The sequence below is a fragment of the Onychostruthus taczanowskii genome, unplaced genomic scaffold, assembly GCF_017590055.1.
Source record: "Onychostruthus taczanowskii isolate IOZ18803 unplaced genomic scaffold, ASM1759005v1 scaffold45, whole genome shotgun sequence".
NCBI lineage: Eukaryota > Metazoa > Chordata > Aves > Passeriformes > Passeridae > Onychostruthus > Onychostruthus taczanowskii.
Genome location: NW_024502014.1, coordinates 6983542 through 6997687, shown reverse-complemented (window position 1 = coordinate 6997687; position 14146 = coordinate 6983542). Strand labels below are relative to the sequence as shown.

At 40.0% G+C, this 14146-nt stretch overlaps 1 protein-coding gene across 1 annotated transcript in view; it reads right to left on the bottom strand.

Annotated features, from left to right (window-relative positions):
• Window positions 1–920: 920 nt before the first annotated feature.
• The window catches only part of SPSB4 (splA/ryanodine receptor domain and SOCS box containing 4), an 82459-nt gene continuing 69233 nt past the window's right edge, over window positions 921–14146 (bottom strand). Inside the window, exon 3 of the mRNA XM_041414541.1 lies at window positions 921–2228. Coding sequence (XP_041270475.1) covers window positions 2101–2228 — 128 coding nt within the window. The 3' untranslated portion in view covers window positions 921–2100. The remainder of the gene's footprint in view (window positions 2229–14146) is intronic.

Below are 14146 nucleotides of genomic sequence, written 5' to 3'. Positions count from 1 at the left end.
ATATCAATTCCCACTTTACTGTAACATTAAAAAGCTGTTGGTCTAGGTCAAGTGAAAGAACAGTTGTGTCACTGCAGTTATTCAAGGGAACATGAAGCCTGTAGTTACACACAGTAGAAAACTAATTTTAGGTCAATAACAATAAGGTCAACCAGAATTGCCATTCCTGAACAGCTACTTACCTTGCTTATGACAGATCACTTGACACACCTTTATTCTGCCTTTTGTGTGAATATTGTACTTTTATAGCTTCTTCTTCCAGTGTACCTACTGAGACAAAAGGTTTATACGAAATAAAGCAAGCAGGAAAAGTAAGAAATGTGGATCACTGTTGTAGTTTCCTCCCCTTTGTAAGATTAAGGGAAGGAATGCAGTATGTACCTCTCACCTTAAGTGAAAGCAAGTCCAAAATAATTCCATGCTGAAGCTTACAGTTAAACCCAGACAATCAGTTATTTAACTTCTGACATCCCTGTGTTACCTTGTCCTTGTTGCTTGCACTCTTGCTTGTGTTTTTGTATGTCACATTTCTCCTTTCCAGCTGGAACTGTAATTCTGTTCCCAGGGGTGACTGAGAGCAGGGCAGCCATCTGTGGGACAGTGGTTTTGCCTGGATCATCAGCGCACAGCAGTTGTTCTCCAACCTGTCTCAAAAGCACCAAGTCCCAAAGCACAGCTTGGCACAGAAGTGAGGTTTTGTTCAGAGGAATCTGACCAGGATGGTGTTGAAAGCAAGAGCATGGCCACGCTCAGGGTGACTGGGATAAATCCAGAATGGGACAGGTCACTGCCTGCCATGTCTCTCACAGAGGAGCAATCCCACGGAAGAACCAAACAGAAACATCTGCAAAGCTGCACAAGGAACTGAACTTCAGCTCTGGGCTATGAGCAGTTTTAACACTTCATCAAAGGAGGTTGAATTTTTACTTTGGACAGTAGACTTTATTAGAAATTTTCTCCTCATTCATCAGTAAATTCACATTAAAATATGCTGAAGGCAGCTCAGTCTAAACATTTGACATTCTGCCCTAACAACAACTTCCAGTTTAAAAACTAGATAACTGATTCAGGCAGATAACTTGAAACATGTAAGAAACACAAACAGAAAGCAGCATCTTAAAAAAAAAAGGGATGAGCCTGAAAAACGGATACATTTCAGATGGAGCTGGGGAAAAAACCAGAATCAGTCACCCCAAGATGGGAAACAGTTAAATGAGAACTCCAGACGCTAAACAGATAAATAAACATTACAACCACACATACATTAAAAAGAAAAAACAAAGTACTTAGAGTTCATACCACATAAAAATTATAAATTTGTATTTTTTTTAAAAAAAGTGACAAGCTTCCTAAAATATGAATATCCTAAATTCTTGAGACAATGAACACTTTGTTATAAACTGCAGAACTTTGGAGGGACTAGATTTGGTCTTGAAAACAATGAACTGCACCTTACTGTTACCAAGTCCAGAAACTGATCTGATACATAAACCGTTTGTTTCCTCTCATGTTTTTAAACCACATTCTCTTCTTTTAGACAACAATCTGCTTTTTTTTAAACAATAGAGCTTTTAGATATTATAGGCCTAATTATATTGAGCACTGAATACAGAACTCTCAACAACTCTGCATACCAAGGTTTAAATATTTTTCAGAAGTTACTGTCAAGACTTTTCCTTTGTTAATTTATTTTTATTTATTGGAGTAAAGTGTAGGAGAGAGAAAAAAATAATGAAAATCATAATATTGAAAAATGCTCTGCCTGCAGGACACTGAATCTTGCAGGTCAGATTTTCTATTGGCATTTACCAGAAGCAACAAAGATAAACCAATCAGTGTATGAGAGATGAGAATTATAGCCTTCAGGACTGTAAACACAAAAGGCAACAGGTAACACATGAACCTCAATCAAATCAATGTTTTCACATTTTTTAGTAGTCCCCCACAGGGATCTGCTTTCACTGGTTCAGAAAAAAATACATATATTAAAAATTAAATAACACTTCAGTGTCCATCACAAAGATTTATATTTTGCTGTAAACAATTTTCTGCCATTTGCATTGATGAAGTCCAATGTGAGGCCAGAGGGTTCTAGATTTCTTATTGGTACTGTAAATAATTTTTCAGAGACAGAGGCAAAGGTAGAATTTCTATGTCATGCAGGCGGTCTCTGCCAAGAGCAAAACGAATTGATCTTCGGCACAAGTCCATTAAAGGCAGGGGTTCCGCTGGAAAAACAGGAGAAAGAAAAGAGAAGAAAACAAAGAGTTAATTTTCCAGCATCTCCATTTACAGACAATGTTTTGTTTATGAACAGAGATTCTGTATTCTATCGATCAGTCACAAAGATAGTAATGGTATTGGGAAAACCTTTGTATCTTGAGGCAATTAAGATAATCAATACAAGCCAAGGCAGAATTTTCTACATTTCACCCGTAGTAAGGGGCTGCAAAGTTTCACACTGAGCTTCTTTATCTGTGAGGTTTAAATCAATAATACCAAACCACTTTTCAGGCTGTTCTATCAAGCATGAGAAGTTACTACATTTCCAGATCTCAAACAAGACAGGGAGTTTCTACTGTGTTTATAACACAACATTCATCATTTTGTGTTAACATGAACTACACTGGCAACTTCTGACCTTTACATCCCAGCTCCTTCTGCATCTTAGGAACTGGAAATGGCATTCAGGGGTAACCCAACTACTCAGCCAACAGTGCTTTTCCTGCAACACTCTCTTAGTCTTTCTTTCTAGGAACTCCTTTGGAAGAAAAAACTAAACAAAACACCCTCCAAAATCTAGAAGAAACACAACCTTTTCATCTGTGAATAAATTAGTGGAGGAGGATTTGGCTGACTGGAAGGCAGAGTGAGTGTTCCCATATGTATGCACACAAACACCCCCAAAGTATATAAACAACATCTTCAGATGTCTTAAATTTAATTTAATCAAATTGAATTAAGTATCTGCTAGAAATGCCTCATTGATAGCACTTAAGACTGGAGACCCAAACTCTGATCCCCAGCATCTCAAACCATCACACCCCTATACCCATCCTGGCCTGCAAAGCTAGCACAGACTTGCAGGAACATCATGAAATTTCCACCTCATAGTAGCAAGAATCATCTCTGTGACTGCAGTGCTGGCAATGGAAATCCTGTTGCCACAGGAGCTGGAATAAAGCTGTGAAGTCTTGTACCAGTTACTGCTATCTTTAAGAATTCCAACCAGATGGATTTTGTTGCACATGCTGGCTTAAAAGGGTAAGAACTTAAAAGATTAAAGGAAACTTTTCTTCTTTACATGATAAAAGAGTAGTAGCCTTAAAAACCTTACTAGCACTTTCAAATGGAGGGGGAAAAAAAGTATTGTGCCTATATTGTAATGATAACGTTTTATAAACTTGACAGATTTCTTACAAGTGCTCAACACTGTACAGCCCTCAGTGGTTTTATCAACATCTGTTGTATGAGCCATGTGCAGATTTACACACACTGCCTAGTGGAAGGCATCCCCTCATGGCAGGGGGGTGGAACCTGATGAACTTTAAGGTCCCTTTTAGGGACCATTCCATGACTTTATTCTGTAATTCTGTGTTAATCCATCAATCTGTTAGCTGATACTTTTAAAACTACTTGGAAAAAATCATTACAAAGCACAAAATATCCAGTTAAGAACTGGATTTATACGCTAGAATTGTCTGCTCTGGTGACACACCATCGACTTAATGGATTTTCCATCATTTATCCCAACATCACATTTGATTTGTGTTGTCCACAGTTCACTATGATATTTCCCCAAAGTGGCTGCAAAAAAGCTTAGAAAGCATTCTGAAAGACTAAAAAGCTTTTTTAGCTTATAACCACTTCAGTGACTTGATATGGAGTCTACTTCTTGACAATTCACCTCACTGATAATTTTACCTATTAAAAATTACAAAATAAGAGCCCTCACGTTCCATTAATAAAGCAACATTTTCCCTGCATAGGTGATTTTAGTTTTAATTTTTTCCACAGCAGAACTATGGATGTTAAATCTTAAGGGATGAAGCTGTGAAATTCATTAAGCAGGATTAATAAGCAGGAGCAAAAATAGCTCATGAGTTCTGGGACACGGAATACAACACATCTTACAAGCCTTACACCATAAACAACAACTTTCCGAGTATCTTCCCACAATCTCTGAGGTCCCATTAGGAAGATATAAAATGAGGACTAGGAGTGTTTAAAGCCATTAACTGACCATGTGGTCTCTTTTTTTTTCCTAGACAAAGGAATATGTAAAATGTAACCATCTGTGCAGCCAGGCACAGTGTTAATCCCAAACTTCAAAACACAATTTAAGGAAAGGTTAAATTATTTTTCAAGCTTGAAATGCTGAATGAATGACTCCTGTCTCACTTCTACAGGGAATTTTCAAATGCTGAAGAAAATGCCCTCGAGTGTTTGCAACAGCTGCTAAATTGCACATACTAAATGTGTTTTTGCAACTTGAAAATTGAACTATATTCTTTTTATTCTACCCGACAGCAGTTCAAACCTACAACACATTCAGAACAGGTTAGTCCTACAACACTAAATAAAAATTATGTTTTCTGGGGTGCTGGCTGTAAGAACTTGAGAAAAAATTGTAATAATAACATTTTAAGTTAAAAGTGTATGTAGCTGTGCATAGTCCTAAATGAATGAAAATTAAATTCAGAAAAAGAAATAATCTTGGTTTTGAAACAGTTTATGGAACAAAGATAGAACTCTAAAATTAAAGACTGACAATTCTCAGGCAGCCCAACTTGACAGAACTATTATTAACCACTTGGTGTGTACCTTAATGCTGGCACTCCCCTTTCACCACATCTCACATTCTCACTATGTATTTCACAAAGCAGGAATAAAAGTACCACGAGTAACTCAGTCCTTCCAGAGGGGAAAGGACTGGTTCAAGCTGAGGATTTGCCATGCCAGGTGAAACACACACACAGACTCCGTGCACCCAAAACACTCCACAGCACATTCAAATGTACAAATCATACTTCCAAAATGCTGTTTTGAGATCATAGAAATACTGCTGAGAACAGTCTAATAATGCAAGAGATGGGAAGATAAATACTCTGAAAACACATCATTAGCTTTAACTTGGCTACAGAAAAAGCCTTTTTTTCACACCTTTAAATATTTATCTTTGAAAAACTTTTAAATTTAGGGATATTAACTGTATGTCAGAACATCCCACTAATTCTAATGCACATTAGGTGTACCAAGAGTTGTATTTTTAAAACAACCCCTGATGGATTGGAACTGGAACATTCAAGGCCCCCAGAAGAACCTGAACTAACCATTTTTCCAAAGTTATGTGAACTCCAGTAAAGTCCACACCATTAGGAGTAAAAAAAAAAAAAAAAAAAGGAATGAATTGTTGAGCTGGAATGCAAAATTGCAAAGAAAACATGATTCACAAGAATGGCTCTTTGTACTAAATTCCCAACCAGGCTAGGAACCCCAAGGTGAGACACTCCAGGGCAAGGGAGCAAGCTCTGCACAGGAAACCCAGCGCTTCCTCTGGGCTGCAGCAGCACCCGGAGAGAAAGTGCAGCCTTTGGGTATCAGCTCCAGCCCAGCCACCTTCCTGAACACTCCGTATCCAACCACCTCCTCATCTGAACTTCACTCTGAGACCTCTTCACCCAAAGGCAGCTCCTCATTTCTGCCACATTACAGAAAAGTATTTCTCAAGAAAAGAAAAAATGAGTTTAAAAACTGCTTAATTGACTTGTCAGAGTTTAATTCCTGTGTCTCCCCTTTTGGCACCAGTAGTTTAAAAAAAGGCCCTTTTGCAAACCTTCCCTTCCATACACCAGTCACACCCAGGGGGACACTTTGGCAGCACAACCACAGTCACTCTTCTTACACAGAGCTGCATTTCACCAAGAGGGCCACAATATAGCTTAAATGGCTATTTAACATAGGAGCTAGTAACTTAAAAATAGCTTAAATACATATTTGGTTAATTACATTAATTAAAATAGCTATTGAGTAACGATTCAGCTGTTAATAACACAAATTAACTCTGTTATTGTACATAGAGATACAGTCATTCTAATGGTGTCACTGCTGGGTTAAGGACAAAGGCAAAGAAATGTTTGTAACCAGACACAACCCTGTGCTTGTGAGCATTCCTCCAGTGCACATACATTTTTGAGAGCAATTTGCACATCATTACCAGCTGAAAAGTTCATTTAGTTTTGGCAACCTGTAGTTATTTAACAATCTGGCACTCCAGCAAGGCTGCCTCCTCTCTGCAAACAGGCTTTTGTAGTGGAGATAAAGTCATCGAGCAGCTGATAACACTAAATGTTATTAACTGCAACGTTACATATGGCTCACACAAAAGAGCAGCTCTTATAGCAGACAACACTTATTTGCCAAATGACAATATAATTTTTTAAAATAAATTTGTAAAGCTCTGACAGCACCTCACGTTCATGGCTTTCATTAATCTATGAAGAACATATTTTTATCTCGTGTTATAAAAACAGAGATGATTGGAAGGGAGAACCACCATCAGCAAAATTAAAGCTGGGTGAAAGACAAAGGAAGTTTTCAGAAGAACTGATGTCACCAGAACTTAGGAAACTAATTTTTTTTTAAGTTATTTTATATACATACCTAAGACACCGAGCTATTTTATATTTTGACAGTTTTGACCTTTAACTTACTAAAAAAAATCACTTACATTCAGCAAACCATGTTAATGTTTCCAACTGCTGAAAGGCACTTTTAAAGTCTCATTTAAAAAAAAAAAAAAAAAAAAAAAAAAAACAAACCAAACAAAACCCCCAGTATTAGGAGACAGAGATACAATTGCACACCATTAAATAAGTGGCATGGGCATCTCTCCAGTCCTAATTTTGCTCTTCTCAAAAAGAACGAGCTAGCTCATTAAGGAGCTGAAGGCACAATGCCTCAAGAAAGGGAATGTAAAGTCTTGCAGAAGTGCTGCATGCCTGGTGCACAGAGAGGACAAGAAGGGAAAGGAGGGAAAAGCAGGATGCCACTGTTCATATCCTGATGCCACTGTTTATGTCCTATCTAGTGTCATGGTTTGACACTGGCCAAATGCCAGGCGCCTACAAAAGTCATTTGCTATAGCTGAGGAGAGGGGGAAAAAATTAACGAAGGGCTCATGAGTTAAGGACTGGGAAAAAAACACTCAAAGGGCAAAACAGGTTCAAATTTAAAGGTATAAGGTAAATTTATTATTAACAGAGTCAGAGGAGGATAATGAGAAGTAAAATAAGCATTTAAAACACCTTTCCTCCTCAGCCCCTTTTCCACTGACAGTGCAGGACGACAGGGCATGGGGGTTTGGGTGAGTTCATCACTCAAGATCTTCTGTTTGCTCACAAAGAGAAGTCTTTCTTCTGCCATGCTGTTGATGCCACGATTTTTTGCCTTTTTATATACCTTTTGTATAACTTTTATGTATCCTCAATATTCTTAGCATGTATATTTGTAATTCCTTAAGTCTGATAACTTAGCATAATCCTAGTATTTTATTAGACCAGGAAACCAAACATCCTAAAGGGCTTGTAGTAAGAGAAAATAGGAGAACTCTACACTATCTTGGGAAACCAAGGTCCTCTCTAGAAGACGTCCTGTAAACTAAGACTCTGCCCATCCAGGTGAGAAATCCTCAGATGAGGGAATATCACACCATTCATCCAGGCCTCCCATTGGGCCATCCTTGTTAGATATGCTAATTTGTGAGGTCTATAAATTGCATACATGATCTGTTGTGTGGGTGCATTGTGGTGCATCCCACCTAGGCAAAATGGTGCACCCTAAGGATCCTTATTAAAATACTGAGGTGAAAACCCCTTATCCCTTAACTGGGTCTGGCTCTCAATTCTTTAAGACCAGGAAGAGGCATCACTGTGGGGTCCCCCCCACAGGCAAATAAATGGTCTTCTCAAAACTGCTGTGGTGTGGGTCACTCATCCATGGGGCTCAGTCTTTTAAGGACAGGCTGCTCTGGTTTGGAAGCAGGGCCCTCTCTCTCCATTCAGGTCTCCCACTGGATCACAGCTCTCTCTGGCATCCACCTGCTCTGGTGTGATCACTTTTCCCATGGGCTAAGAGTGGATTTCTCCATCCCATATTGGACCTCATGGATTACAGGGGGACAGTTTGTTTCACCATGGTCCTCACCACGGCCTGCAGAGGAATCTCCGCTCCGACCCTTGGAGCACCTCCTCGCCCTTTTTCCATCGACCTTGGTGCTGCCATGTTGTTTTCCCTCCCATGACCTCACTTCCTCCACTCTGACTAGAAGAAAGACTGCTGCCTGTAGGTACCATTGCCAACAGGTTCCACCAGTTCAAAGATCCTTGCAGGATCCCACAGCGCCGATCTTGTCTAAGCTCTGTGTCGGGGAGTCGCTCGCCATGTTTCCGCAGCGCTGGTGCTGTTTAAGGCCTCTCTTCATGAGGGGCACTGGGAAGGAGGAGCCTCTGCTGCCAGCCCTGCCCTTGTGCCCACAGCACGGCTGGCTAGGGGTGGCCAGGCAGGCAGGCTCACCGTGAGCCACGTCATCACAGAGGTATTACCAACCTCTCTAACTGGGCCAGCAGCATGTCCATCTTCATAGCTATCAAAGATTGGCTCTGTCAGACATAGTGGGAGCTTCTAGCAGCTTCTCACCACTTCTGTGGGCCTCCCCGCCCACCAAAAACCAGGCTGTGCTGAATCAACACACCTGGGCACAAGGTTTTCTTTATTTTCTGTACTTTGTGGATATTGCCCTGTTCTCCTTCCTGCCCCCTAGTCTTCATTTCTCTAAGTCAGCAGCACTCCAGTTCTGCCCAGCACTGCCTTACATTGCTCCATTTTTACCTCATACTTCGCCAAGATCAGTGAGCATCATGATCTTCAGAGGGATGGTGTACCCCAAAGACTGATCCCTTGCCATGGAACGTGCAACAATATGGACACAAAGCATCAGTCTTACACTGGGCCTGCTGGGACTTCCACATGCAGAAAGTGGGAAGGGAAAGTTTCTCCATGGCTGGTCAGCACACAGCTGATTTTCTCCCTGCTCTGAAGGACAATCCTCTGTCCCCTACCAGGGCACCTGAGTGCCCACTGAGTGCCCACTGTACAGACTGCAGCATGCTTTTGTTAAATTCTTTTTCCTCAATTTTCACCCCTCCTCCTATTATTAAGACACCTGCTAAGAGGTAATGTGGCCTAAGTGCTTCCATTAGGGTGATTTAGAATATGCAGAAATTTGTAACCACCATTTAATTATCACACACAATAAGCACAAAAATATATGTAAGCCAGGAGTTTTCCTTCCAACCTTTGTGTCAAAGACTAATTATTGTTTTAATTTCACAGTACAGACCAAATTCTTTCCAAGGCATAATAGGGTACATAAATACACCCCTTGTGACATATTTATGGCTTCCCTGATGCAACTGATGGAAAATTTGAGTTGTGTTCCTCAAACGGCACAATCTAGAGAAAGGAAATTGCAAATAATATATTAAAGAACACAGGCTATGACCAGCCATAAAAAATGCTAATAAATCTCCTAACAGCAATGGAAACTCAGACAAAGGATAACACTTATCTATTTTCCCCACAGATGTCCAAGCTCTGCAGCCTAAAGCAGTGAAGCACCTTAGAAATCACATTTAAATCACGGTCCAGGCGATGCAGAGCAATCACCTCTCTGAAGAATTCTGCAATCCCAAAGGGCACGGTGTGATTTTCAGGAGAACACTGACATTTTTCCCGAAGTCACAGGTTTATCCACCCCCCCTGCCTCCCACCGGCAGCCCCTTCCCAGCAGCTGGCAGCTTTAGCACGTGTCTTCCAAAGCTCAGGGGTGGCAGATGGGAGATCCTGTGTTATCAGGCACGGCTGATAAGGAGACACTGTCTCCAGCAGCTGTCTGCCGGCACAAATAAAGCTTTGTGCTGTCCACACCCGCCCTTGCTTTTAGCAGGCCCGGTGGGGAAGGTGAAATACATAAAACACCACAAACACCGCCCTGTATTTGAGCTCACCCGCATCCCACAAAAATTCAGCACTTGAAATTTAATACGTTAAAGGGAGAAAGGAAGGCAAGAAAGCTTGAACAGAGGGAAGGACTCAAGGGTAACCCTCCTCCCCCCAGCCTCCTCTCTGCATACCTTGGGCTGGGAAGGGAGAATTGGTTTACAGGTTTATCTTTTAAGTGTTAAATGCAGTTAAGGGCAGTTCAAAACTTGAAACAAGCAGCATTTAGCAGAATTAAGCTGAAAAAGCAGCAGTGAACAAGCAGATATTCTGCAACATCATTTGTTTCCAGTTAATGCTCTCCAGCTGTGCTTTCTTGAGAGGAAAATGGTTGAAAAGCAGAACAGAATGAAAACAACCAAAACCAAGCCCCGAAGCCAGTGGCTGTTGCATACAAGTAGAGATATTATAAAAGAAAGGCCTTATAAAATCAAGCCTTGCTGTGCTAAATTACCAGCAAACCAACTTCCCATGTGAAAAATCATAAGAGTGAAAGCAGTTAACACAACAAGCTATTCTAGTAAGAGAACCGTTTACACCTGTAATAACAAAAGATCTGTCCCATGAGAATCTACTAAAGTAAAATGTAAACATCTGAGTAAAACAAAAAGTCTTAGCATGTACACACAAAACACCTTTTAACCAATGAATTAAGTGGCAAGAAAACTACTAGCCAATCAAAGTTAAACACAGAGTCTATAAAAACTATATAAAAATAAGTTATGTGAATAAAAAATAAGCTTTTCTACATAAAGAAACTGAGTCCCCTCTGCTTATTACTGCAACGAGTGGCCTCTTTTTATGGGTTAGATAAAGAATCTGTCCTTTAAGCACAAATACACAGCTCCATGCAATGTGTTTTTTGCAATTCAGAGTTTGAAACCTCCTGGGAGGTAACCATGCAAGACTCAGGACAACTGATCCTGACTCAGGAACACCAGAGCCTAAATTCAATCAATTCAACACAGGCTTAAAATTCTCTCCTAAAGATTTCAATTTAGTAGGTTTAAGCATAGGCCTAAACATTTATCATATTGGTTATAGAAGTGGTTCTTAGAAAAGTAATTTGTCTGTGTACATTTGTAGGAAAGCTGTATTTATAGTCATACACATCTATATCTGCAGCAACCCCTCTGAGAAGCTCCTCGTGGTCTCTAGTTGTTCTTACCCTCTAGGTAGGTTTATGATCCACCCAAAAAAGGGCCCTGACCCACTACATTTCATATGAAGAACAGGCAGAGTACAACGTCTGGCCCAGGCCAAGTCTACATACACACCTTATTGTGGAAACTCACCTGAAAATCTTCTTTTCTGAATTACAACTGCTAATTTAAACATACACATGCATCATAATAATCAAATTTCCACCACCAAGATCAAGTGTATAACTCATATTTTAAAATTCTTTACTACACCAGTTTAATTACTAAATTGTACTGCTCTATCTGATTCAGAACCTGCAAAACAGATAATAAGGAATTTTAACAGCAAACAAGTGGCTTTTTAAAAAAATGCAGCAAACTGTGTAATAAACTTGTTTTGCCATATCATGATAAATTTGCATGGTGACAAAAAGCATAAGCAAAAACAGTGGCCACTTCCCTTCTGAAAGAGGGAGGACACATGAATTCATTCCCAATGTGCACTAGGAAAATGTAAATAAGGAGGACAGGCTGGAAAGATTTCCTTTCTGGCTTTGATTTGTTTGCTCTTCTCCTCCCCTCAGATACTTCCACATTTCAAGCTTTGCCCTTGAACACAATCTGAAGGTAAATTGGGACAGTTGCTTCAGTGATGATTTAAATGTTCTGTAGTAGCAAAGACACCAAAAATTAATAGACACTCTTTAAAACCAACAAACAAAACCATGTGCTTGACATCAGAGATCAGCCTAAGCTCCAACCACAGGCTCCTTGGCTCCTCCCTGATCAACCTTCCCCAGATTTACCATTCGAGAATGAAGATTTGGCTCCAATTAATCTGTATACTTTATAGCTTTTAGTCTCAGAAATACATTTATCAACATTAAATTCAGCTTGTGTGCCAGCCCATAAAGAGGGAGTTAAAATATATCAAGGTGAGAGAAGATTAAAGCTTGGATGAGAATTTCACTGAGTAGATGCACTGAAGTTCAAAGACAATGTTGTTCAGGGGTTATGGACAGATTTATAGAAAAGGTAATAACAGAAAAAGTTGAAGGAAAGTTCAGGATTCAAGGACAACCACTGCAGACAACTACTGCAACAGGCACCTGCACACTACGAGCAACATCCTGACTGAAATATGCTGAAAGAATTCCCTGCATTTTATCTCTTCATGAGATGTGCTTCATAAATGGGCATATAAAATAGCACACATAGGTACACACCTATAACTGCCTTTATGGCTGTGAACATGTCCTTATTGCTCAGGAAAGTGGGGGCAGGAAGTCAAAAGATATTTTTGGTGAACCTCTTCCAATTCCTTTAATTCATTTACACATTTCTGCCTTAATAGCATGACAGCAGATGAGGAGATTTCTTGGTGGGAAACCTAATCATACTGATTAAAATATCCTAAAATTCAAATTTGTACATTTTCACAGCTGTTCTTAAACACATTTTTTATTTTGGGTTAGCTAATCAAGGATGAGAGGGGGAGAGAATGACTGAGAAGCTTGCAAAGAACCAAAATGTTGGCTCTATGTGCTGAACCCAGCGGGTCTCTGGTTGCCTGACTGCCCCCTCTGCCCTTCTCCCATTTGCCTCTTTTTGCATCTTGTTGCATCTTGTGTGACCATATTCATTGTGTGGGACACAATGTATATGTGCTGTCATCTTTTCTTGTGCTGTGCCCAGCATGCTGGAGCCTCACCACAATTTCTCCACACTACCACACTGACATAACACACCCTCATTCAACACTTCCACTGTTTACAGCTCCCTTTCTCAGCTGGAACCTCTCACAATAGTTTCCTGTGTGCCTGTTTAGTATTACACCAAAGTTGTTTACCCTAGTTAGCAATTAAATTGATTCAAAGCATCTTTTGCACCACACCACAGCCTTCTTTAAAGTTTCACCATATTGACAGAGTAACAGAACTGATGACTCACCTACTTATATTAGTACAGATTGTGCTGAGCTGTTTAAGACTATTAATATTTGACTACATTCCTCATATCATTGTTACATGACATTTTCTCAACTACTTCAATTTAAATTACCCAGAGGCTCCAACATATGCAGATTTTCTCAAACCAAGCGAAAAAATTACAGCAGCATGTCATTTAAATTTTAATGCAGTTGTATACAAGTTAATGATCTCTAGTGGAGATTTACAAACAATAGACCTGACTCATCACTTTATTATTCTAGTTTTGGTATTAACAGAATTACATTGGAATAAATCTGGAGCCATGAAGTTGCAATTAAGCTCAATATAATGAATTTGATCCCATTAGCTTAGCACCATTTATATTTTGGACTTGTTGAAAGTGACTTTTTTCCTAAGCACCATAATCTTCACCAGCAGTAAATGGGTACTGGAGATTATCTGAATTATTTTCATACTGAATTTAGGATTCATCATTGTTCCTGGCATGCAAACACAGCTGATGCTCTCTGAACACATTTCTAAAGCATTCAGCTTGAACACAAATACACTCTCACAGCACAGACAGAGCACACAGGGCTGCCTCCACTCACCATTGTGCAGCTCTTCTCAATCACAAACTCTTGTCACCATCTTTCATCGCTGGCAAAGCTCTGTCTGAAATACCACATCCCTTTACCCCACCTACAATCAGCAGTCCTGCCATGTCATCTTACAAACCCATTTTCTGAGAAATATGAGTGTGGAAAGAGGATTTCCATATTATGCATTCTACAGCCACTGTATGAGATGTATTATCACCCCCAAGCCTCTGAAGCACCAGCACAAATCCAGTGATGGGATGGGAGAGATGAGAGGGTAGGTGGGCTACAGAGTGATTTGCCCACTGAAGTGACTTTTCTTGTTCCTAGGCATGTGGGGTAGGGCGATACAGCATGAAGACAAACATGAAACTCACAGAAACACCCCCTGCAATTTCACACAAGATTCCTAGAA